General features: G+C 39.3%; 1 protein-coding gene across 3 annotated transcripts in view; it reads left to right on the forward strand.

The window, feature by feature from the left end:
- PPP2R5E (protein phosphatase 2 regulatory subunit B'epsilon) overlaps nt 1–16,387 on the forward strand; it is a 74,373-nt gene extending 57,986 nt beyond the window's left edge. For 2 of the 3 annotated variants that reach the window (XM_038137271.1, XM_038137270.1), the window contains exons 6-14: nt 3,007–3,137; nt 3,222–3,281; nt 3,908–4,016; nt 4,994–5,047; nt 5,156–5,206; nt 6,043–6,162; nt 7,249–7,376; nt 9,170–9,271; nt 11,889–16,387. In XM_038137271.1, the coding sequence (XP_037993199.1) occupies nt 3,007–3,137; nt 3,222–3,281; nt 3,908–4,016; nt 4,994–5,047; nt 5,156–5,206; nt 6,043–6,162; nt 7,249–7,376; nt 9,170–9,271; nt 11,889–11,988 (855 nt within the window). In that variant the 3' untranslated portion in view covers nt 11,989–16,387. The remainder of the gene's footprint in view (nt 1–3,006; nt 3,138–3,221; nt 3,282–3,907; nt 4,017–4,993; nt 5,048–5,155; nt 5,207–6,042; nt 6,163–7,248; nt 7,377–9,169; nt 9,272–11,888) is intronic. The other variant, XM_038137272.1, reaches the window with a different exon arrangement.
- Nucleotides 16,388–26,668: the final 10,281 nt, after the last annotated feature.

Below are 26,668 nucleotides of genomic sequence, written 5' to 3' on the forward strand. Positions count from 1 at the left end.
TCATCTGGATCAAACCTCTGGTGCTTTCCTTTTTGTTCATCTCAGTACTGATTTGACAAGGAGGTGCACCAATGTGTTCATCCAGTACCTGGTGGAGATAAAAGAACATGCATGACAAATCACTCCTGACAGGTTTTTCCAGGCTGGTTTTAGTTTGATTAGATAGAGCAGGATTGCATTAGGATGAATGCATGTGCTCTCCTTCAAAATCTAGTAAAAATAATTCTTAGATGCTCCTGTTCTGTGCTGCTGAACTTGGTCATGACTGGCAACATCCCACTCAAGCTTTTTAAGACGTTCAAAACTGTCAGTTTGGCACAGGAGAATGGGTCTAAACCAAGGATTTAATTAAAAAAAAAAGTTTTCATTAAATCTACTAAATGGAAGAATATTATCTACTGAAAGAGGGGAATATGAGATTTTAAAACCTACACGTTAGAAAACATGATATGACAATTAAGAGGTCAAAGGAGTTCTAAGGATTCCTATGTTTGTGCCATGGGGTTTGGTGATGCACATTTTTATATTGCTGTGCACAGTGTGTGTACTTAAAATACACACTTTTCTGTAAAAAGTTCTATTCAGACATACATATACACATAGATATATTACATATAAGTAGTTATAGTTCCATGTGTGTAAATACTTTGTGGTGAGCTGTAGGAGCTGGGATGTCCTTCCACTTCCCATTGTGTTTGTTGTGTGTCAGGAGTAACTCCTGAGTATCTGCAGCTGAGATCCCTTACACAGGAAAGCAATTTGAGACTTAAGAACATGAAGCATTTTGGTGTCTCATGACACTGACAACACAAATGGGACATTTGGAGTATTTGGAATCAGCTTTTTCTCAAAATTAATTTTTAAATTTATTTTTTAAAATTTTTATGAAGTGTTTCTTGGCAGTGAGGATGCCTGTATGAAAAAAAAAGTAAAAAAGCTGTTTTAATGGACTTCTAAAAAACTTTGTGCTTGTTTTATTGCTTTTTGCTTTTTTTTTTTTTTAAGTATAGCTGTGTTTCTGGCTTTCAGCTGTATGTTTTAATAAAATACTGTATTTACCAGTTTAGCTGTTCATTTCTAAAGCCTGCTTATGTACAATTTGAAATGGTTGGCAGTGGTTGCTAAGAGACATACTATTCAAATATATCCACAAGTCTCTGTGTTATGTAGGTTGCTATTTTGGAAAATTAATTTCCCTTTTCTATGTATGTTTAGAATAGTCAAAATAAATTATGGAAGTCTTGCAGCTTATTCATAAAAATAAAACTTTATTGTTGAAACCTGAAAACAAATTGGACATAGCAAAATAATAGTCTTATTATTATTATTTTAAATTAGAGACTTAGTCTTAGTTTAGCAGTGTTTCCAGAGAGGATCTGCATAAGAGAACTGGAAATACAAATACTTTCCAATCCAGTAAGAAAACAAAAAACATAAGTGCTTCCAGCTGTTTGCTGTCTTAGGCTGAAATGTGCTATTTGGGGAAGGATGAGGTGACTATTTATTTATTTAAATCTAGAACTAATTGAGCAGAGCAATGTGTTGATAACCTCTGGAGGGCAGCTGACAAACCTCATACTTCCCTCATGAAATCCCCACCAGAGATTCTTACTGCAAGGAAAATACAGTGAGGTCTCGTGGCAAGCTGCAGAAATGTTCCAAACAATGAGGAAGAATCTGTGCATCAGTCCTAGACCTGGATGTTAGAAAGCAAAATCCCAGACAGCCTAACAACTTTTAAACACACTTTTTGTATCTTTTTTCACCTTCTCAGAGATATACACTAGTTTAACAGAGATCAGGTGTAGCATGCACACACTGATATACCTACTTGAATAGGTATTTATAATTTATCTGTTTGTGAATCTAAGATAATTTTGTTTTCTGCCACTCCTGTAATGATTTTCTGACAGCATCTTACCCATTTGTAAGACCTGTTTGACAAACTGTCTTTATTTCTCTTGCAAGACAGGTACTGGTTCTCAGTTACTTTTTTTCCTGCAAGACGGATACTGGTTGCCTATGATTACTAAAAATTACCTAAAATTCCCTAGTTTCTGCACATTTGTGGCAGTTGGTTGTCCTTTTTTGCTTTAAAGTTTACCTCTGAATTTATTCCAAACATCCACCACAATACCCAATGTTGTTGTGTCACAAAAAAAAATGAAGAGGGTGGCTAAGGGAAAGCTCATACTGTTGTGGCAGAGGATTCAAGGGGAGCAAAACAAAGATCTGCAGGTGATATTCCTGCTGCTCATTTCATGCAGCTTCAGGTGTCAGCATTTGGGATATATTTTGTACAATACCAGACACTAAAACACCTTACCTCTTGACTGAGTCTCACATAACCATTTTGCTGTGTATTTAAGAGCTACTTAGTAAATGTGGGTTTTCTATTATTGTTGGTTTTTATTATTAATTGTTTTGGTTTGGATTTTTAATTGGCATTGATAATGAAATCACCATTTTGTTCAAAGTGAAGGATGAATTCCCTCTGATGCTTTTGATTTTTGGCCATTGGTGGAGATCCTGTAGCAGCAGATCCAGTGCTGGCATGGACTTCCCTGTTGAGTCTTTCCACAGTGTGAGGGCCATGCAATCACTAGGAGGGCTTAAGAGCTCATCATATGAATTACAAGCAATTAGAAGAATGTGACCTTGACTCAACCTTGTGAGAACAAAGTATTAGAGCAAGTGAGGATCTTCTGGTTCTGCAGAGTCAGGGAATGGTGGATGGTAAAAGGCAAACTGTCTCATCATATTTATTTTTGGGGAGAAGAAGGGCAGCAGTTTGGAGCTAGTTCATCACAAATTTATTATTCTGAGTTTTATGATGTTATACTGAGGTTCCGGCCGATTTTTTTAATACTGGATATCTACTCCTTGGGTACCACAGATGTCACTTTCTTTGACTCATGTGTTTTCATGAATTCAGTTTCATACAGAAGTCTGTGTCGTACTTGTCAAATGTCTCCTGTTTCAGTTCTCTTTTTCCTTTAAACACAGCTGTTGGAGCTGTTTGACAGCGAAGACCCTCGGGAACGAGACTACCTAAAAACAGTCTTGCACAGAATTTATGGCAAGTTCCTGGGTCTTAGAGCATTTATCCGAAAACAGATTAATAATATTTTTCTACGGTAAGTTGTGGAAGAAGGTGCTTTTCACTGATGAACCCTTTAGGAAACTGATATATTGCTTATATTTAACTTTTCTTTTTTTAGATTTGTTTATGAAACTGAACACTTCAATGGCGTAGCTGAACTGTTGGAAATTTTAGGAAGGTAAAGGAGTCTTTATTTATTATCTAACTCAGACTTCCCTTGTGGACACGTCAGGGTAGTGTCAGATTCGGAAAAAGTATTATGATAATCCCTGATTCTGAAAACAGATGTGTGCACATGCTCATCTTTAAGCCCATGTGCAACTCTCTGTCACATCTTTGCCAAGAATATCTAAGTGCAAGTTAGAGCCAAAGTGTTGGATTGATTTTATGTGTGTGAGTCCATTAAATACCGCACACTTCATCCTTACATGCTGGAGGATTAATTTCTTCCGAGCACACTTAGCAGAGGGAATGTTTTGAGTGAGTCTAATTTTGCTGGGTTAATTAACTCGAGACCACCTTGCTCACGTGAATTTACAGGCCACGTAGACAAGGTCTTCTCTGTTTGGCAGCAGGTTTGTGCAGCTGTTTATGTGACTATTCCTGATGGGAGCTGGATTGCTACCTAGATATGTAGTGCCCTCCTGATGTAAAGCAGGACCAAAGTCAGCAGCTGTTTACAAGTGCTGTTTGTAAACAGCTGCTGACTGCTAAATACATTTGAATCTAGAACGTGCTGGTTCAGACATAAGTATTACTGTTTGTGATGATGACACTAACAAATATTTCTTTTCTCATTTCCAGTATTATCAATGGTTTTGCTTTACCTCTCAAGGCGGAGCATAAACAGTTTCTGGTGAAGGTGCTGATCCCTTTACACACAGTCAGGAGTTTATCACTCTTCCATGCACAGGTAGAAATTATGAAAATATTTTCTGTTTAGTAAGAATTATATGTACATTTTTAAAGGTTACTTTGTAAATTTAATTACATACACATAAAAAGGGGGGAGGAATTCTAAATATGGAAAAAATTATAATAGATTTTTTCAAAATTAGTTCAGTATCTTTTGTATGATAAATATCTAGCTTCTGTTCTGATTAGGCAATTAAAAGCATAACATACATCTGTAATAGTTTGGAAATTTTCTTTAGTAGTTAAGCTTTTTCTCTAGGTTTTCCTCTCTGCTCTTTTCTCATTCTCACAAGTTTGCCTTTCCCATTCTCTCTCCCAAGAGGATGTTTGGATTTCCTTAGTCTTGTCCTGTCAAGGCTCTTCTTCACCCTGGCAACCTTCTGAATACTAATAACCTACATTTTTTCATTTAATATTCTCCCTCATGGATTCCTTAATACTGCATTTATGCTCTCATACGTTGTTTTTTACCTTCAGCTTTCATTTTTTTCCTCTGATAATTGCTACCTGTTGCCTTTCTCTCTGATTTTCAGCTAGTGAAAATTTTCAGTATTTCTTACGGTGATAAAGCTCTGCTTTCTAAGTATGTTATTCCAGGTTTTAGCTGTGTCAACTCATCTTCCAAGACTTGCCATGACTTTGCTGTATAAAATTAGTAAAAAGTTGCACTCTAAGAGAGTAGCAGAAGCTTCAAAACATTGCTTTTATGACTGTATTTAGAATTCCAAGTTGTTCTGGTTTTTATTTCATATGCTGCTTTGTCCCTCTAATTGTTCTTGTATAGTCCTCTTGTTTCTTATAAACTGACTTTGGAATGGATTTCTCAGCCTAAAATTGGAAGTGTAGTTCCAGTGTAGTTTGAGAGAGCTGAATAGCATCTTGCCTTAAGTGTCTCTTTTTCAAAAAGTTGGGGTTTTGTGGTTTCTTTATAGAAATGTTCTAATTTTGTTTTTGTAAATTCTTACCTCTTCACAGCTGGCATATTGCATAGTACAGTTTCTGGAGAAGGACCCCTCACTCACAGAACCAGTAAATATTTCTTTCATACTTTTTTTTCTACTTTTTTTTAAACTATGAATGGTTTACCCTGTAGAGAAAAAAAGTAAAAAATCTAATTTCTTTTTCCTTCTAATTTAGGTCATTAGAGGTTTAATGAAATTCTGGCCAAAAACCTGCAGTCAGAAAGAGGTAAGTGATGTGCTGGTATTACAAAGGAAAAATAAGAGTTACTTTGCTCTAAAATATAATAAGCAGGAATCTTTTTAAGTAATTTATGGTTGATAGCACATGCTGTAGTGAATCCTGGTATTACTTCTTGCAGATGATTTTTCAATACTTTAATTCTAGTTTTTTGAACAGTTTTGACTGTGCAAAGTTTGAGAAGTCTGGTTTCTATTCACAAAAGAATTCCTGGTACTGCCGCAGAGAATTTTTAGAAAGGAGAAAATAAACATAGTTAAGGATAGGTTGGAAAACTCTGTTAGATTTGGAATTCTTTATATATGAAGACAGTATTTTTCCAGCGAGGATGAAAGATACTTTATGTGGTGTTTACCTATTAAACATGTAAAAGATGCAGTTAAACATGTGCATTTTTGTTTCAGATGCAAATCAGAGTTTCCCTAGTGAGGTTTTGTGAAACAACAAAACTGTTATTTTCAATGTTGCTCTCAAAAATGAGATAAAATTAGGAGAATCTCCTTAGTTACTGAAGTTTAAGCCTTTGTTCAGATCTTTGTATATGAGACAGGTTTTCATCATGGATTTATATACTGGTGCAATTCTGAATTGCATTCAAAATACTTTAAATGCAGCACTTGAAGAAGAAACTTGTCCTTGTTTTTAGGGACTGAGTCCAAAAGCTGCCAGTGGTAGAACTGATGACATTTTTTGAGAGAGGGTGTCACTGAGCTAGTGAGGTTTCCATTTCTTCCTGAAGCAGTAGAATTTGGAGGTTACCAGCATTCTGCAGAACAAGATGATTTGGAGTTTTTATATTCAATGCTTTCTTTTTTTGTCTTTAGGTCATGTTCCTAGGAGAGCTGGAGGAAATCTTGGATGTAATTGAACCATCACAATTTGTCAAAATCCAGGAACCCTTGTTTAAACAAATTGCCAAGTGTGTCTCTAGCCCTCATTTTCAGGTCAGTGGTAAAGGTTATTGTTTGTATGGGAATGTATAGTCTCAGTTTCAAACATACCTCCCTCCAAATGTAAATATTATTCTATGTTATGTTTTTAAGTACTTGTCTTCTGTGGAAGAGGATATGTTGGGGTGGATGGTTAGGTCTGAGCTCCATGAATAACTTCTTAGAGGTGTTTGGTGTTACAGCACAGAGCTTGTCCTTCTGAGCCCCTCACAAATCCTTAACCTGTGCCCAAGCAGGCTTTGAGCCCTTCCCACTGTGGGTGACAGGTGCTGGTCCTGTAGACCCTGCGGGATTGATTTGCTCCCTGTTTTTGGTGCAGTCCTGTTTTTAGACTTGCTTCCTTCTAACCATGTAACCACGTGTGTGTCTGGTTAGAGGTGACACAAACTGTAGCCTGTTTTAATCACATTGTATAATGGGAGGAAGGGGAATGCATGGGATGCAGATGGGTATGAGAAGAGGATATAGAGTTCATGGCCTGTAGTGTCTCCATATTAAGCCTGGTGATCTGTCCTGGCACAAAGACAGATGTGACTTTTCAGCTCTTCCTTGGATTACATCTTTTTTTTAAATCATAATTCAGATGAGCATCCTCCTTCCTACCTCCCAGCTCCTCTCCAGGGTAATTACTGTCCTTGGTAGCTTCCCCACACTTCAGATTTCTCCTCCCTTATCCAGCCCAGCTACTGGATCTTTCCCTGTCTCCTTCCTCTGATATCCCAGCACTGCTGGGTTTTTTCCAACTGCACTCTTCCTAATTTTGAGGGAAAGGGTGATGGGAAGTCTGTTTTTCTTTCCCTCCTCAACTGCAGCACTGATGCTGTGTCTGCACTCAGTCTTCAGTGAGCAGTAACACATGGCTCAGGAAATAGAGTGGGTGCTGTGGGATCAGAACTACAGGATAGAAATTAATTCCATTAATGCATGTTATGCTACTGATTAGAGTAGTTTAATTCCAAAACTAATGACTCCTGGTAGCTCATCTTTGTGGAGTTTCTCTGTGATTTGTTTTTCTGTCAGAAAATCACAAAATTACAGGTATGTGAATTCCTGTTCATATTTTATTTCTTTGACTCAAAGGTGGCTGAAAGAGCGCTGTATTATTGGAATAATGAATACATCATGAGTTTGATAGAGGAGAACTCAAACGTTATACTTCCCATCATGTTTTCCAGCCTTTACAGGATTTCTAAAGAACACTGGAACCCGTAAGTTTGTGCATTTACACTTTTATCTCTTACCATTTGACATCCCACTGATAAACTCAGGGAACGTCTGCTGAAGAACATCTGAATGGGATTGAGATGCAGACTCAAAGCTGCTCTGAGCAAGTGCAACTCTGTTAATGACAATATATATTAGTCTGCACTTGAGCTTGTCTCAGTGTTTTTAATTAACTGGTATGTGTACAAAAATCACTACTTTGTAGGATAAAAATAGGCTTTCTCACAAGCTGGAAAAAAGAAGAAATTAAATGTTACATTGTTATTGAAGGAAAAATGTTGCTCATCAAGTGTTTCTCCTACGCAGTTTTTTTATAAAAGGGTTGGCTCTTAAGCCTGATTCTAAATTGTCTAGAATATCACTTGGCATTAATGAAGCTTTGTGGCTGTATCATCAACTGATACCTCTGGAGACTTTTGGTGTTGGCATTTTTTGAAACATCCATGAAACATACAGACAGTATGTTCTTAGGTTGGGTTGTTTTTTCTAAATTTATTTAAATACAGCTGTTCTCTAGGACAATAATTGAGCAGTTACTTTGTATTGATATTGTGATAATTAGGCAATTTTATTTTAAACTGAATGGCCTAGTAAAAATGTTTTTATGAAAAATTCTATTACAGTGAGATGACACATGTCCTTTATTTTAGTTGGAAAGTTTTTTTAAGTCAAGACGATTAGCATTTAGTAAACACAGTATTTTTAATAAGCTGTGCTATGTTGAGGTCCCAGTTGCTTTGAGACCTTACTGTAAAATGTTTCATCTTTTCAAACATTGGTCTTTTATTCTGTACCTATTCAAACTCTCAAGGTTGTGTGCTTACATTACAAATCTAATGCTGCTGGAAAGCCTCTGTAACTTAACACTGGTCACAAAAGGACACTTTCCAGTAGCAATCTCCAGCCTTTTATATTATGTACTGAGATGCTTCTGGTAATGAGAATATTCCAGTATCCCAGTTCACAAAGTTTTCATGCCCATAGAAATTTTGTTATGTGAGCCAGGTAAAGATACATCTAAAAAAAGGCGCTATTTAAAGAATTTTTATGTTTATAAGAAAATTTTTCATGTAGGCAACAAAAATGAAAGTTTATTTAAGGAGATGAGAGAGACAGGGGTGCGTGGGAAATGGCACATAGTTTGTGTGTCCTGTAAGGATTAGCTCCAAAGGTTCCTGGCACTTGTACTGTTGATTCACTGCCTTCTGGCTGAAGAGCTGCTTCTTAAGCAGCCCTGGGTCTGAATATGACAGCCAGAGTAGTGGATCAGGAACTGTGAAAGGGAAAATGAATATGAACTGCATGAGCACAAGGAAATCACTCTTGAAATACAGCTTTGTATTTTGCATAGATGCACTGAATATTCAGCTACGTAGAAGAGTCATAAGGAAATATGAATCACTTTCATTTTGTGTTTGAATTCTATCCCTTCTGCCAGCATTGATGATTTGAATCTTTGAAGTTGCATTCAGAATTGCTCCACAGCATGAGGGAAGAGACTGTAGTTATGTGTAATAGCTTTCTGTTGTTGCCTTTTACCCTAGAGTTTTGGCCTGCTCCATTTCAGTACAGTCAGTAGGGACATGAAAGCTGATTCTCACCTTTAAGTATGTTAATCAAAAGTAGTTTCAGTGAAATCGAAGAATTTACATAACCACACTTGCAGGAACAGAATTGGTCACAGAAAGGCTGTGAAGAGAAGACACTTTTTATTTCACGTTTGATTTCACCTGAAACTAATGGATTCCCTTCTTTCTTCTTTTTCCATGTTTCACAGGGCTATTGTGGCTTTAGTCTACAATGTGTTGAAGGCATTTATGGAAATGAACAGCACCATGTTTGACGAGCTGACAGCCACTTACAAGTCAGATCGTCAGCGGTAACTTTTTAAAGCTTTTTTTGTCAGCTGTGCACAAGGCCTGCAGTTTAGTTCTCCCCTTACACTCAGGTGCAGTTGCAGAATCTCAGGCATTATAGACACTGCCCCATTTTTGCCCTTGCCTGCTCGTTAGGCTTCTCCTTGCAGGATGTGAGATTGTGTGCAGGTTGTTCTTTAGGCTTTATTAAGTACACTATCCATTGCATGGCTTGGGAATCCACATTCCTCATGCAATTCCTTTTTGACTCCACATTCCAAAACACTTAAGTGTATCAAGATCTTCAATGATGAAAGGAAAACAGGGGTTGAAAGGTAACACTTTGCTTAAAGACTTTAAAAAAAATTTACACTGAGGTTTGGAAAGAGACATGAGGGAAACCCCTAAGATTTGGTTTTCCAAGCTGCTGTTTGTTGGCTGGATGTGATCTTAAAGCAAAGAGACATCTCTCAGCCTTTTTGTTTCTTATTCAGAGGTCCTGTTGTATCTGAGTCTTTCAACATGCAGGATCCATTAAATACACCACTCATAGAGCATTAGTTCAACTCCAGTGGCTTCTTATCTTTTCTCCCATTTTCCCTAATCTTTATTTCTCCATTACAGTGCAGCATCTTTTCTCAAAAGTTTCACCTTATGCAAGGATTAGGTGACAAAAATGAGCAAATTTCAGAAACTTTGAACAGGTTGCACCTTCATTTAAGCCATGCTTTGGCTGTGACTCAGAGTTCCCCCAAGCAATGCAAAGGGCACTGAATGTCAGCCGAGGTTTTTAGGGTAGTCCAGCCTTGAAAGTCTCTTGTCTGTTGTAGTTTTTTGGCTTGTGTGACTGGAGTCACTGGCCTTTTGTTGCTCTTTGTTTTATACCCCTAAAAATCTGCACGTAACAGCCTCCTAGTTCATTAATATGGTATTTTACTTGTAGAGAATTGTTTAGAGATAGATTTGACCTAGGAATCCAGATATTCTTGATATGTATTAAGTGCCAATCACGTAGTGCAGTTGAGACAAATTCTGTGGTTTCCTAGCAAAAAGGCAGAGAGTTTTAGGACAGATCATCTAGTCCAGATATTCACTGAGGCAGCTTGGTGACCTGAATCAATTTGTGGTTGCACTTTGCCCCCTTAAGATGAGAAATTCTGCTCTGAACAGGACCAGACACTGCAGTGGTGTGTCCCATGTCTGGATAATGTGGGAGGTTTAGTGGCTGAACAGCACAAGAATTTCTTTTGCACCTGCTGACATTGTACTTCTTACTAAGGCTGGTGCTAACCTTTTTACCATTTTTATTTGCTTCTTATAATTTTAAAATCTGAATGTGTAAACCAGGATATTTACCTTAAGGTTTTCAGAAAATCTTTAGCATCTTAATAAAACCACATTTTAGAAGGGTAGCTTTGATACCACTTAAAGCTTGAGGAGAAATATGTTCAATATTAATGGCTAGGATAGGTCAAATAGGTAAGTTGGATGAGGTGGTTATCCTCTAACAGACCTTTAGGTGAGCAGGCATGTATTTCCTAATGATTAGAAGATAAATATTGGTAAGTAGCCTGAAAATGTAAGGTTATTTTACTTACTCTTGTATTTAATTTTAAATACTTTCTAGTAACAATAGGCTCTTTTTTTTTACCTTTACTGTTCTTCAGGGATTTATCTGAAAGTTGTTAGTATTTTTTTATATGTTTAAAATCCTCTTGGGAAATCAAAATTCCAAACAAATGAGCCAGACGTTGGTATGTTGAGTGAATCAAAGTGTGTAGGAATGTTTCTAATCCCTTGAAATACTTCTCAAGACTTCTGTAATGTGACTGGCAGAGAATCTGTGTATCTGTCATTGTTAGATTTCCATTTCATCTAAACCTACAAGGTGATGTCACAGAACCTGAGAGCATTTTGTGCCTTGCAGTCTCAAGGAGATTTATTCACAGTAAGCTGTGGCAGAGACAGGAAATTTAGAAAGCAAACAATGCAGGTAAAGTAAATGTTAGGTTTGCTGTTTAATTTTCTCAAATCAGCCACTAAAGTCTGTTTTCAAAGCAAATGCTACGCAGATCTTTCAGGAATTTGGTGGGGAAAAAAAGTAACTCACTGAACAAAAGGCACATCTTGTAGGTTGAACTTTGCCTTGGTTGGTGCCTAAGCTATAGGGAAGCCAGCAGTCAATGTAAGTAAAAATAGTCATTCTAAAAGGATCAGGAAATGCTTTCTAGAAGTTGCTGTGACTTATAAGATTATTTATATCTTAAATAAATAAACATAAAAATAATTACATAACTTAGTCCAAAATGTTAATTTTTATAATTTTGACAGATCAGTTCTGTAGTCAAAGTCCACTGCATTTTTAAATTCCTCATTACAAATTAGTGTCTGTGAACACTGTCACTTTGCTCAGGTTACATTTTATGATCTTCTCATACTGCTTTGTTTAGTTAAGTTTATGTAGGTAACAAAAAGAAAAAAAAATACTGAAAAAAAGTTGAATATATGTTAGGAAAATTGCAGTTGTGTTCAAGAAAATTAGTGCAGCTCTTTAATGTCAAATGTCTATTTTTTAAACATAAATATTATTTATCGCCAGTCTTCTCTCCTGCTAACTCTTTGTTTTATTTCATCTGTCAGTGAGAAGAAGAAAGAGAAAGAGCGTGAAGAACTGTGGAAAAAACTGGAGGATTTGGAATTAAAGAGAGGTCTTAGACGTGATGGAATAATTCCAACTTAACAAAAATACAAAACAGCATTATTAACCTGTGGAGTCACACATTTATGTAGTAGAAGATGGAGCAACAGTTTTCTGTATTGTGCAACTTTACAGTAGATTTCACATTTGTTTCATTATTACAACAGCACTGTATATACCTGTCTCTAAGTAAAGGAAAAAAATAAGGACTTTAATCCAAAGTTTGGACAACAGATGGACTTCTCAGAACTTTGCAAACATAATCATTGTTTTAACCCTTCTTTAAAACCAGTCTTCAAAGATCTGTTGATGAAAATTGCAATGTCAGATTCCATTGTCAGGACCTGTTCCTTATTTATCGTTAGCAGAGAGTATAATACAACTTTCAAATGTGAACAATCTTAAAATTTAGCTTGTCTTTCTGCTAAACTGTTACGTGTATTTATAGTAAAAGAGAAAAAAGACTGTCATTTCCTTATGAGTTTGTGTAACATCCTCCTTCTCTGGATAACTTTACTGTAATTTGACTTTCTTTTCCTTTTGCATATCTTCATAAGTTGAATGTCCACTCAGATCGGGGCCATGAAAAACACTGGTCCTGAATAAAAGTTTTGTTTACTGGTGTGAGCATTTTTTTAGTACCAGGCTGTCTCTGGTGCTTCCTTAATTTGAACATTAGGAATTAAAAAACAACTAGGTGATAAACATAGTAGGAAAGGGAGCTTTGGATTCGTGCACCTATTTATTGCAAATCCAAATTAGTGTCCACAATCCATGGACAAAAAAATTGGGCAGTGGTAACACCCTGGACTTCAATACCTAGCCAGTATTAGTGATGCAGCATTGGACACACGTACCAGAGTTGGTTTAGAAACACCAATTGCTAAATTATTATTACAGTATGTTCTTATTGGACCATTCTGAAAGAATAAAGACACGTGCTAAACAACACAAGCATGAAATTGCTCTCCAGTGGTCATGGATCTAATTGGAAATTGAGTTGAGATAGCAGTTTGGACAGTTTGGAGCTGTTGCCTTACTTTTTAATATGTATTTATAAAGTGTTCCAGCAAAAGAGGATGTAGCCTCTAAGAAACATACTCTAGTGTTTTTGTGGTTCTAGTACTATTACTCATCACAGTACCAGCCCTATGGTCTTAGCTGGAAAGGATTCTGGATAATACACTTCTGCATTCTCATCTGGATGCTCATTCCTAACTACTGTATTTGTTACCAAAAGTGGTTCTACAAATGCTACTGAAAAAAAAAAAAATTCTGGAAATCCTAATGTTCTGAGTATTAATAATAAAGTTTAAAATGCTTTTATATCAAAGGTGCATTGTGACCAAATTGTTTAAAACAAAAGAGGAAAAAAAAATACAAAAACAAAGAAGAGGGCTGTATTATAAGTATACATTATTGGCTATCTGCTTTGTATTTGAAAGTGGAATCTTACATCTTTGGTAGGTAAAATGCTGATAAGACTTCTGTACAGTATATATTTAGCTAATGCAGTTGCATTATTCTATACCGGAAGGTATGTGTTTCAGGATTTTTCTCCAGGATGCTTTTGAACTGTTATAGACATATGACAACAGTGAATTGATAATCCTAAACCATCAATCCAGCAGTATTTACAGTATAAAAATGAATTGGTGTTCATGAGTCTTTGTGATAGTTGCAAACATGAATTTATGACCTGTTGCCATTGATAGAAATACAGTATAAATACAAGCTTGTATATTTTTCTTCCTACCATTTAAATATACAGTAGAATTTGAAGTTTTCTTGTTTTCAGGCACGGAAAAAAAAAGTAAAAAAGAATTCCCTCCTAGACTACTGACTGTTTCAGGATTATCAGGTCACAGTTTGTACTCCTGGGTCTGCACACACAAATGTTGTAAACTCGAGGCTTTGTAAGAACTTGACACTGTTAATTCTGGAAAAAAAAAAAAAAAAAAAGTGGAACTAGTCATATGCAACACCAAACACAACATGATTTAATGGGATTATTATGAGCTTCTTTCAAGAACATTGACTGGGACTCAATGTAAATTAGGCAGTTACTGTCATAGTTGAAACATTTTATTTTAAAGTGCTGAAGCAAAGGTGCAAGCTGAAATACTGAAGATTAAATAAATTTATAACAAATCATGTCCCTTAGCCCATTGATTTTGACAGTCTTTTATTTCTGTTACCAAAAAACCAAACTTGCTAGTGTGATTTCTGTGTGAAATGATCATTTCACAGTACAAGAGGGTGGACTCAAACTCATGCTCAAAGACTATGTTCCATTGTGAAAAACTGAGAAAGAATGGAGGAATAAAACTTGATGTTCTTCACCTGGTGGAGTAAAACACAACAATGTGAAATTAGAAAAAGCACCTTGTCCTGTACTTAGAGCTTAGGTGAGTGTTGTTTGTTCATAACTATTTTTGGTTTTGCCATGTCATTCTACTCTTGATCATACAAAACTGACCAGAACCTGGTGGGTTGCAATATTTCGTGGCCTCTGCCGCGGGGACAGCGGGGAGTGTCTGACGTTCATAGATGATTTATCGCTTCTGAGAAGGAATGTTCCTTCAAGGAGAAGGAGATGATGTGCTGTTGTTATGAAGTCACTTGACTCTAAAGGCTGGGCGATGCACCTGAAGAAGCGCCTGCTGCCAGGACCCCACGTGTGCCACAGCCCCAGCGCCGTGTCCGGCCCCGCGGGGCGCCCACTGCTCCCGCTGGAGCTGCAGCAGGAGGAAGAGGAAGGCAGCCCGTGGGCCCAAGTGTGATCAGTGCATCATAAATTACACTTTTGTTTGCTTCTTGAGTTCCACAAGCCACCTTTGTTGGTGTCGGTGTTGTTCTTGACTGCTCGTCCGGCAGGCGTTGGGTGGTCCTGCGTGTCCTGGGCCACATTGGTCTCAGGGGGAAGGGTTGAGCACTGTCTGCTCACAGGAAGGAGCTGCGAGGGCATTGGGTCATGGGGATGTAACAACTGTACAAGTAAAGTTCCTCTCATACACTCTGAATTGACCACATGTTGCTTTCTTCATCTTGCACGTCTCCTGTACTGTTTTCCTTTCGTTTCTTTCGAGTGTTTTTTGTCTCTCTTCCAGAGGTTGGAATGCTTTAAATAAAGGTATTCTAATGCTGTTGGAGCATTTGCTAGCAGGGTTACAGTAAATTTAATCTTGGTTTTGTTAGCATAAGTAAAAGGGTTTAATTTATTTTTTTATCTCTTCTCATATATGGAAAAATCGAGGGTGTTGGAGCCAAGAATTGCTTCAGTAAGAAATGCAGCAGCTGTACTTGCATTATACGTGCGTAAGTACAGCCTTAGGCTCTCTCACTCGATGGAAAAGAAAATATATTATGGGCTCAAAAAAGCTCTTTATTGTTTTGTGAGGAGTGGGAGAGATGAGATTCTTCTCCCTCCAAGTAAAACTGACATAATTTCCTTTTAGTTCTGTCTTTGAAAACAAAGACGCCCTTTTCTCTTAATTGTGTGACACCACTATCCCAGAGCAGTTGCCCTTAAAGAAGAGTGATGATGCTCAAGGTTGAAGAATGTTTTTATTTACTTACAGCTTTTTAAATTTGGCTCCTGTGCTTCCCTTAGCAGCTCTGGAGTGAGCCATGAGTTAGTTCTTCCTAGATGGTATGTGCAGCAGATTTTATGTAGCCCAGTTTTCCATTTTGAACTCTATGGAACAGCATTTTGAAAGAGAATGGAACTACTTTTGGTTGAAAACTTTTATCCAAGTGCTGCTCCCCATCCACAGAAGCGTGCGCTTTTTATCATGACCTCTCTGAGTAAGAGTTTTTGTTACTTGGATCACCTGCTGTAAATATGTTGAATTCATAACCACATGGAGCCATGAGGAGTTTTCAAATATAAATAGTACCAATACATTTCTTGTTGTTGTCCTATTTTTGATTGTAGTATAGCGAATGACCTGTCATGCTTTTTGTTTCAAGGTTAGCATTAGATTCATAGATCTTAATATTTTAGCATTTCATTGTTTAAGCAGGAGAGGGCAGCAAAAGTTCATTTTTCCCCATAGGAATGCTCTGGTCCCATTACTGTTTTTAAACTTAGGTGCATCTAACTATCTGTGGGTAGGGGGGAAAAATGAAACTTTTTTATATATATTAAAAGGTACATATGAAAAGATATAGACTGTCCAACCAGACTGTGAAAATGTCTTCTACTCTACATCCAAGTAATAATAAAAATATCTTCCACCTCTGGATAAAGTACAAGCAGGTCTTAAACTCTTGGATTCAAATGTCATTCTTTGGAAACAGTTTACTTTCTTAAAAGTGGTATCAAAGAAACTCAAACTCAATGGTGCTCCCAGCTATAAATGTGTTATCTTCCTCTTTTGCACATGCTCAAGAGGCTCTGTACTGTGGGTGCATCTAAATAAAGAAGCAATGAAGTGTTTTCCAGGTGCTTGGCTTTTTTTTCCACCTCCTCCCATCTAAATTTCATGAGCCTTTTCCGCAGTGAACTTGGAGCAGTCAGGTGCCCATCCACATGTATCAAATGTAAGGAATCTTGTCTGGAGAAAAAAAAAAAAAAAACCAACAACAAAAAAAATGAAGCAATGAGGTGGTAATTTTAAATTTCAGCCAGAATTACCATAGTAAACACTAAGCTTCCATTAAATGAATTTTTTTCAGAGGTCTCTGATGATGGTGAGTATCCTTGTGCCTCACACAACCCCCCTGTGAGGGATGTCAGGATGCAGGAAACAGGCATTAAAGCCACACAGAGTTCTTAGGGAACCCTCTGAGCCGTCCCCTTTGCAGCTAGTGAAGGGATTTGTTCCTTTATGGCAGCATTCTAGTGTTTCAGTGCTCGTGCTGCTCTGCTTGCAGTTTGGAGGTGAAGGGAAAGGCTGGAGGTCATCAGGGGAAAGCCTCTGGAGAGGGCCATGGATGGAGCCTGGAAAGGGGCACTGCAGGTGAATGGCTTTAGCAGCAGTGCAGGAGATCTGGTTGCTCCAATAAAATGAGAAAATGTTTATTAAACACATGATTTTTAAATAACATGTTTTTAACATTATTTGTTCCAATAGTCTAATCCTTAATTCTTTCCATTTTCCCCCCCAACTTTAATCAGTTGGATCTTGCCTGTCATTGTTAGAAGAGCTCATTATCACAAATCTCTTTAAATACTTGTAAGACAATATTCAGAGCAATTCAGCTTAACAACTCCGTGTCTCTCTACTTTCTTATTGCAAGGCAAGTATTTTCTAAAGACGTTAAAAAAAAAGAGAACATGCAGTAAGTTGGCCTCCAGGGTAGGATTTGTCTTCTTACTTGCAAGTTAGAAATCAACCTTTACAGGATCGGAATTAAAAACTTAAATTAGTTTCCTACTTTCAGTAATGATAATTGCTTTGCTAATTTTTCATCTTGGTCTTTCCTTCTCAGGGATGTTTTGGTTTCTCATGCAGCAGCAGAATGTCTGGTGTATCTTACATTAAGTTTGGATCTCAGATCACAAGTGTGTAGCCTACAAAAGTAGTTTTGTGTGCAGGCACAGGCTGTTCCCAAGGCTGCATTAATTTGTGCCTCAGTGTACTCTGAGCTTGGGAGTTAAACTGGACACTGATAAAAGGTCTCAAATTATGATCTGTGGTTTTAAAGATTCAACACTGGAGCTGAAACTGAAACAAATACCCTGAATTTGTTAGTAAATACCTGGAAAGCAAGTGTACCAAGCCACTGTGAGCAGTGACCACAGCTCTTCTGGGGGTTTCCATGGCATGAAAATAGGTCATACAAAAACTTTATCATATTTTCATGTTCGTTTGGTTTTGTTCCCCCCCGTCCATCTTGTCTATTCAGTGTTATCCCCCCTTCAGTCCCTGAAGGTGTGAGAAACTGGGGGTCACTCAGGAAGGATGGAAAGCTTGAGATGCATTTAAAGAAATGTCTGGTTTTTATTCAGTGGTTCATTCTTCAATACACTCTGAAAGTGTCTGGGAACTTGGCATTATCCCTGCATCTGGGAAGGGCTCCCAAGAAGAGAATGAGAAAAGAATATTCTATACACCATCTGAATCTTGTCAAAACTCTTACTTTGCAAGCTTTTCCTTGTGTAAGAAGCCTGTGCACTTCCCTGGCAGAGGAAGCAGTGGCCCAGCAGTGAGTACTCCTGGAGCCCCAGCCACAGCAGGAGCACGCTGGGGCAGAGTGGCTCTGGCAGCCAGGAAGGAAAGACCTTGTGTTTGCACAGGGATTTGTGCAGCCCTCCAGCAGTAAAGGCAGAGGTTACCTGCAAACCTTTTGAGAACTGAGCAGGCTCAGGTCAGGTTTGAATCTTTGCCTTTTGAACCTCCAGCGCACGTGGTTGAGCTGTGTGAGCAAACTGGACAACTGATCCAGCTCAGTTTTAGGGTTTTATATTAATTCTGCAAGGTGTGCTGAGTGGGGTTACAGCTTATGCTCATCCCAAAGGCTGTGCAGCAACTTCCCTGCTTTTTAGATATTTGGAAAGGTTTATGATGCGCATGAGTCAAAAATCACTGAATGTTTATTTAACTGTCTCCAACCAACATGGGCATCTGCAGTACATAATCTTCCATTTTAGGCATCCTGGAGGCACCAGGCTCAAGTCTGCAGGTGCCAGATCCTGGAGTAAACTGCAACTTGGCAAAGGGCACTCTTGATTTCTGGAGGAAGGAAATGTGGAATTCAGACAGTGGTAATTAGTTTATTAGCCCACAGACTATTTCACAAGCACAAGGGGATATTATTGCTACTTGCTCTCCATGACACTCATCAGACAATAATTGTCACGGTTAGTGATTATGCACATTTCAAACACCAGTTCTGGCCAGACAAAAATTACTCAGCAATACAAAGAAAAGAGTATTTCCCACTGCAGCGTGGTGCCCCCAGCCCCTCTTTCTCCTGTGGTGCACTAGGTCCTGCAAACACAAGTGCAAGGACTTGTACTGGGCTGAATTTAAGCAGAATGTGCTGTTCTGGTTGAGATTGTCAAAAAGGGAACCCCCTCCAGACCAGGGGGCCCTTCAGCCTTTTCCAAGCAAATGCCTTTCTAAGCGGTCAGCTAAAGAAATGGGATTGTTTTAGAGGCCCTTCCACCAGATCAGGTTGTTCCAAGCCCCATCCAATCTGTCTTGAACGCTCCCAGGGATGGGGCAGCCTCAACTTCTCTGGGCAGCCTGTGCCGGGGCCTCAGCACCCTCACGATAAAGAATTTCTTCCCAATATCCTGTCTAACCCTGCCCTCCGTCAGTTTGAAGCCTTTCCCCCTTGTCCTCTCACTACACACGGTTGTAAAAAGTCCTCTGATCAATGTCTGCAAATATCCCAAGCTCACAAGCTGCACAAACCCTTTGGATTCTTCTACTAATACAGCCTAGACAGGCCAAGCATGTGCAAGAGTTCTTGCTTGCTTGTTTTTTGTCTGAATTTAGGAGAGCAGAGGTGGCCACTTGCCCCGTGGAATTTTAGTCCCTCAACTTCCAACTTTTTCAGCTGCTTTTTTTTCCCCCTGAACTCTTCATCTGGTTTTCTTGCACGGGGTATGAGTTAGTGACTTTCTCTGCAGATCAAATACACTTTAGTAACAAAGATCCCCCTGGTTTACATCAAGTGCTTCAGACTTACCAAACCTGGCATTCTGGTGCAAGAGAGCATTCTTCCAGCAGGAATCAGGTGTGCCCAGAATGTACCCTTTACCCTATGATTTCAGTTGCTTGGAAAAGAGATTAACTAAATTAAACTCTGAAAACACACACATACACAATTTTTCCTATCTCCTTCCAATAATAATTTCTATAAATTATATTTCTGTTAAATCCACAATCAAACTGCTTCTCACTTCCTACTCTAATTTACCAATCCCCTCTAAAATCACTGACAATGATATGTATGCTGTATATAGTTTCATGGGACAATGTCCAATCTATTACTAGGATTTGAAATCTAATATTTAAATTTATATGCTTGAATTAATTGTCTAGGAAAACAATCTATAAATAAGCCATTGAATGTCATAGTGGCTTTTTGGTGTTTTTCTGGGTATCAATTAGTCACTGATATAGAATATCCTGTTTTGATTGCATCATCAGTGCAGCAGGGAGTGTGGGCATGGAATCCAGATCTTGCAGAAATAAATAAAACTTAATTTCTAATGCTTAAATTGTTGCTTCAACATAAGCCTGATTTCATGGGATTGCTGTTGGGGCAACCTTCATTCATTGTGGCAGGGTAGTTTGAAGCAAAAATGGATTCAGTTTAATATTCCAGTGCTTTATTGACCAGAAACAGAAAAATCAGATGAAAGGAAGACATTTCTACCACAATATTCTTTTTCAGTAGCCCGAGTGGGCAAATACAGGTGAGGCTTAGCAGCAGTGATTTCAAGCTTGCTATGGAAATGCTGGTAGTTAAACTTCTGTGACCTTACTTCCACACTGGCTTGTCTCCTTCTGTGCTGCCTGACTTGGCAGCAGATGAACTCCCTAAAACACATCTTTAAAATGTATTTTCCTTTACTGTAACCTTGAATTGTTTTCCATGTGTTCACGTTCTCTCATTCCCATCAGGCCGCTCATGCTAATACATTTTCCAAGTAGTGTCCCACCTTCTGGAAGTGTCTCTCTGCAGAGCTGGGGCTGTTATCTTTTTGCCCTCAGAACGAGGACTGAGGAGGTGAGAGGAGCAGGAGGAGGTGGTTTCTGGCATCCCTGTGCCAGTGGGGTGGGAGTGTGAGCGATGCAGGGAGGACATCCCTGCTCCCTACGTGGTTCCTCCCTTCCCTGAGGGGAGAGGGTTGTGGGGTAACCCTCACCCACTCTCCATTGGATCCCCAGTCCTGAGGTTTTCCATCCCACCACACACTTCCCTGAGTTCTTCACTTCCCAAAGAATCAGATGCCTGGAGGGGAGGATATGCAGAGAAAAGGTTTGTGTTAGTCTGGAATAGAGTTTGTCCCTTTGCAGAAGGGGATTTTGTTTAAATCTCAAAGATAAATCAGATGTTTTCTATCCAAGGCTAAGGTTTGGGGTCTTTTAAAGATTACTGTAATTATTTTTACCATGACTGCACTAATATGAGCTTGAATGATGGAGATCTTGCCTCTTCCAAGTACAGAAACACGACGAGACAGATTAAGTACAGCTCTTCTGTAAACTGCAGGACTTAATTCTCTTCCTGCCAGAGTCAATGATGGAAGCCCTGTTGCTGTCACCAAAAGTAAAATAAAGATCTGTGAGGAGATTGGACAAATCTGCTGTGTCTGTGTGGGAAAGTGGTCAGTACTAACAGGGGTGACATGGACTCATTTCCTCTTCCTGCAGCAAATGGATCCCGTTCACATCATCCACCATTGTGTGTACATTGGCTGCGCGACCTCTAGAAAGCTTTTATGGATATGAACTTCAGAGGGAATGTGTGATCCCAGTCTGCTTCCTGCCTATTTTACAACGACACCCATCAGCTCCAGGAAAAAAACGAATAAATCTCTGCTGCATAGTTTGTACCTGAGCATCCAGGTAAACACTTCAGCACATGCAGTGAACCCCACCCTGGGATATTAAGTGAGGCAGTTTTTCTGAGGCTGTCTAGACACAATGTCTGCCTACAAAAGAATTTGGTTATGAACAGGGCAGCATTGTTCAAAAGATGTTATTCTGCTACTGGGGAAATGGAAAGGGTTTTTTTTTCTTTCAGGAGCAGGGAACTGCCCTTTCCTGGAGCAGTTGTCACACTTCATGACTGGTGTTACTAAAATTTTTCTCCTCTGAGACTCTCCATTATTATTAATTATGTAAAACATGCTGTCTTGCAAAAAAAAACCTGCTAACCTATTATTTGACATGAGAAAAAAATGGACAGTAAGCAGTATAATTTCACCTGCTTTGTTTGGAGAAAAGCATCCAGGAGAGGTATTTTGCAAGGACTGCAGTAAATGTCACTGTGATGCTGAGAAGCAAGGTGTGTACCATCTGTTCTGGCACCCTGTAATGGAAGTGGACCAGCACTTTGCAGACTGTGGAAAAAGGGACCTTGCATGGAATGTGCTGCTCTGCCCCAGACCTGAGAGGAGAAGGAAAAAGGTGGGTTGGGAATGAAGTTTTAAAGCTGGAGAAGACCAGTCAAAATCTGTTCAAACATTTATCTGCCTTGAAAGATGATCAGATGTTTAAGGAATTATGGAGACAAGGCATTTTTAAGATGTCACAGGATAGGGCTGTCTCAGCCACGTCAGTGAAAAGCTCAGTCTGGATCTCTTGACTGCCTGGGGGTGCTGGTCAGCACTGGCTGAACATGAGCCAGGTGTGCCCAGGTGGCCAAAAAGGCCAATGGAACCTGGCCTGTGTCAGCAGCAGGGTGGCCAGCAGGAGCAGGGCAGTGATTGTCCCCTGTGCTGGGCACCTCAAATCCTGGGCTCAGTTTTATGCCCCTCACTACAAGAAGGACATTGAGGGGCTGGAACAGGAAGGACAGCAGAGCTGGGGAAGGGTCTGGAGCACAAATCCTGTGAGGAGCAGCTGAGAGAGCTGGGGGGGCTCAGCCTGGAGAAAAGGAGGCTCAGTGGAGACCTCCTCACTGTCGACAGCTCCTGGAAGGGAAGCTGTAGCCAGGTGGGGGTGGGTTTGTTTTCCCAAGTAACAATGAACAGGACAAGAGAAACCACTTCAAGTTGTGCCAGAAGACATTTAGATTGGGCATAAGAAATTTTTTTTTCACTCAAAGGGTGGTCAAGCACTGGCAGAGGCTGCTTGGGGAAATGAAATCACCATTCCTGAGGTGTTTAAAAGATTTGCAGATGTGCAGTTGGGGACATGGTTCAGTGGTGGGCTTGGCAGTGCTGGATTAACAGTTGGACTCAGTGATCTTAAAAGTATTTTCCATCCTTAATGATTCTGTGGTTTTACCTGTCCTTTACCTGTCCTTTACCTGTTTTAGGCTGACCTCTGTGTGGGGTTTAGAGAGGTTGTTTTTCTCTTCAGGTGCTGAGGAGAGGGCAACAGGAGTGGGGAGCTGTATTCAGTGCCTCCAGTGCTTTCCTATTGGCATGTGCCAAACAGGTTTGGCAGAGGAGAGATTCTGAATAACACCATGTCTGGATGAAATGCCCTGAGCCTTTTAAAAAAATGTATGAAATTTCAGTGTCCAAGGCTTCGGTGATAAAAACCCCCTGACAATGATGACAAGAAGACCACACTTAAAGCAGGGATCCTTGGACCATGATTTGAAGTTCCCACTTTCTTGTGACATGGAGAATCCTTTTTATTCCAGAGTTCCCCTTGGGTCAGGCAAAATCTGTGTTGTTCAGCCTGCAGCCCTCTCTGTTTCTTACATATTAATTAGAAGGTTTGGAAAACCTTTGCCTGGACACGATCCTGTGCATGCACTCAGTTCAAATGGGGGAAGAGAGCAGATTAGAAAATTTTAATTTATCTGTCAACACTGTGGCTCCTTGGATTAAAGAAAAGAAGGCAATTTCTCAGTTGAAAAAGGCTGTGCAACTGTGATGTCCAGAAGCTGCCACTGGTATCAGTCTCTTTAGAGACACATTATAGTTCCACCAGTGCTCTCCACTCTGTGCAGGGAATGTCACCCAAAGCAGGAAGATCAGTAAATGCTGGGCTGTGGCTCTGGAGTTTGTTCTGTGTCTTCTTGGCATTCTGTGGCCAATCTCTGTGAGGAGGGTTTTCTAAAGGAAGTACAGACCAGCAGTTTTCCCCTTTCAGTGTCAGTGGAGATTTGGCCATTGCTAACTCTGATAAATTTAACCTGCAGTGCTTGTTGCTCTTGGGTGATGCTTTATGAAGTGTTCAGAAACTGGAGCCTGCAGGACATTTGATTCTTGATGCTAATTAAAGAGGCAAAACCTAAATTTAATTTTCTAGCCTTATGTTTCGAGTCAAACCCAGCATTTTATTATCATTTCAGCTTAATCTGTGAGTCATTTGTAATGCATTTTCCTTATAAAGCAACATCTGCATACTGGATTCTTTACATGTCCAAGAAGTTCAGAGTCTTTTAGTACTTTGAGCTGAGTGGGAATCCCTGGGGTACAGTTTGGCACACACCTCTGCAAACATACCTTTTAGTCATTTACTGCTGGGTTAAAACCTAAATGGATGATCGAGGATTTAAGCAGCTGGATTTCAACATTTATTTGCCACATGCCAGCTGCAAGCAAAGCAAGAAATTATTATACTTAGCCATGATTTAAATATTTGACCTTTGAACTTCAGAGGATATAGCCGACATTGTCAGAGTCAAATACTGTAGGAAGCTCTGTGAAACATGAAACTTGTCTTGTTAGACTTGTCTGATCTTTATAAATTAATGTCTGGTTTGAAAGTGTCTTTAAATGACAAAAGTGTTTTGTTTTTATCAGGATTTGTCTGTCTGATCTAATTGAAGTAGACATAGCTTACAAAGACTGCAGAATAAAAAGCATGTTTGAAGAAAGACAGAGGTATGTAGCATTAGCACCATAAAATTGAATTTGTGGTACTCTTTTCAGTTAATCTCTATTGATTAATCCATATGCAGGAGAGTGCAGGCTCTGACCTGAACTTTCAGCTCAGGTGAAATCGTCACTACTGTGATATCAGAATTTGTAAATAAGCTGTAAACTATTATGACTGATGTTAATTAGGAAGAAATTCTTCCCTGAGAGGGTGGTGAGACAGTCACAGTGCAATGTGCCTGTGGCAGTGATGCTCAGAGGTGACAGATGGATCTTTGTTATCTCTCACTCTTCTTATCTTCCTCCCCTGGTAATTCTTCAGTTGCTGATCAGGTGGTGACTCAAGACAGACAACAGAAACCTGGGCAGCCTCTGGTACCTCAGCTGTCTCTGCAGGGTGGTGGGGTTTGTTTCTGACCTGCTGGAACACATTTTTCTTCCCGGCCTCTGTGAGCCCTGCTGGTCCCATGACATGGGGTGAATCTGCACCCACAAGGAACTTGTTAAAATCGGTGGGAATAGGGTGAAGAACTGACACTGGAAATAGTCTGAGAACTCAAAGTGTTGTCGGAGATCCACATTTCCTCAGGGGGTAAAAAGAGTTCAGGCTGGAAGATTTGGTTCTATCTGCTTCTGCCACTTCTTGCCTGTTTCTGTCTGGGTCTGCGCCGTGCCAAGGTTTGACTTGGCCAAGTGCCTCTCTGGGGTTTGGGACTCTCATCCTGCTTGTTTCCCTGGCTGGATTTGGATTAGTTCAATAGTTCTATGAGTTTATTTTGACAAGATTCACAGGAAGAGACAGTAGCTTTGTTTCAGGAGACTTCATTTCCAGCTTTGTCTAATTTGCAAACTTCACTCACCACGAAGGCAATGTTAAAAAGGAGCATTAGCACTGGGGGTGATGTGAGTCACACAAGGTGTCTGTTCTCCAGTGCACTGGCCTTGAACAGTAGGGAAATTATTGAATTAAGGTAATGTATCTTTGAACTTCTGTCGTTTTGATTAAGAAGCTTCATCTTCAAATTCTGAGCCCAGAGCAGGTGTGTCATTGCTCATTAGTCTGTCCTAAAAGACTAAAAGGTCTTTTCAAAAAAGATTATAGAGGAAAGGTATGGAGTGCAGAAGGGATTTGAGCTAAAGTGGTTATTGTCAGCCACATAAAGTTTGCATAGCATCTGTATTTATTGGAAAAATCTTTTCCACACTGCAATGAATTCAGATCAAATCTCCAGGCAATTCCCTGGTGTACAATTAGAGAGCCCAGTTCTGCCTCCCATCAATATTCAGTCAATTCCATTAGATTTGAATTCTTGAATCTAGATTCTTGGCTGAATGTGATCAGGATCATCACCTGAAGGGACAGTTTGGTAGGGAAGAAAATGTGTCTGTGTTTGAGGACAATGTGAGGGTGCACACACTTCCAAAGTGCCTGAGAAAAATGAGAAGACAGTTACCAACAGCGTGAAGTGGTGTTTGATTGCTTACTATCAGCAGCTATGCTTGACAAATACACCTTTCCAGAGCAGCCTTAAGAAATGAGTCTCCTTACTTTCCTAAGGGCCATGACAAAGGAGTTCCACAGCCTGGGCTCAGTGCTGAACCTTTACTCTCCTCCTCATCCATTCTGGATATGTGTTTTTGTGTTTGTCCTCTCATCATTGTATATATCACAACCCCTAAACCTTCAGGGAGCTCCCCAGGAATGCCCCTGTGGCAGGTAAATTCTTCCTGCCAGTCAGTCTTTGAGAAATGTGTCTTCAGCAGTTGTTAATCTTTGCAACACGTAACTTACTACAGCCACAGTAGAGTAGGACTCTGGAATCAATATTTGCACTAGTTAGACTGGGACAGATATCAGACAAAGTGGTCTGGTCTATTTTTTATTTTAAATTTTGCTATCCTTTGCCATTGGGTCAGGATTAATTTTGTTTGAACCTGTTATTTTCTTGACAATGGAGAGTCTTTACTTCCTTTTTTGCCTTTATATTTTTCCCTTTGATTTCTACTTGCGAAGCATTTTGCTCAAAGTTTAAGGTTTGAGAAACTAGCTTTTCTGAGGTACCCTGTATATAAACATATAAAAAAGGAATTTCAGTAACTGTGTTCAAACTATAGTTTTTTTCCATATAGTATCAAATCAGGTTCTGATCAGGTTCTGAACTGAACCTGCAGTTCTGCCATGGATTTATCTTTATTGGAATTACCTTGTTTAGGGTGCAATACCTGTATGTTAGAGATGTGCACTACCAAATT

Source organism: Motacilla alba, chromosome 5 (genome assembly GCF_015832195.1).
Source record: "Motacilla alba alba isolate MOTALB_02 chromosome 5, Motacilla_alba_V1.0_pri, whole genome shotgun sequence".
In the NCBI taxonomy this organism is placed as follows: Eukaryota; Metazoa; Chordata; class Aves; order Passeriformes; family Motacillidae; genus Motacilla; species Motacilla alba.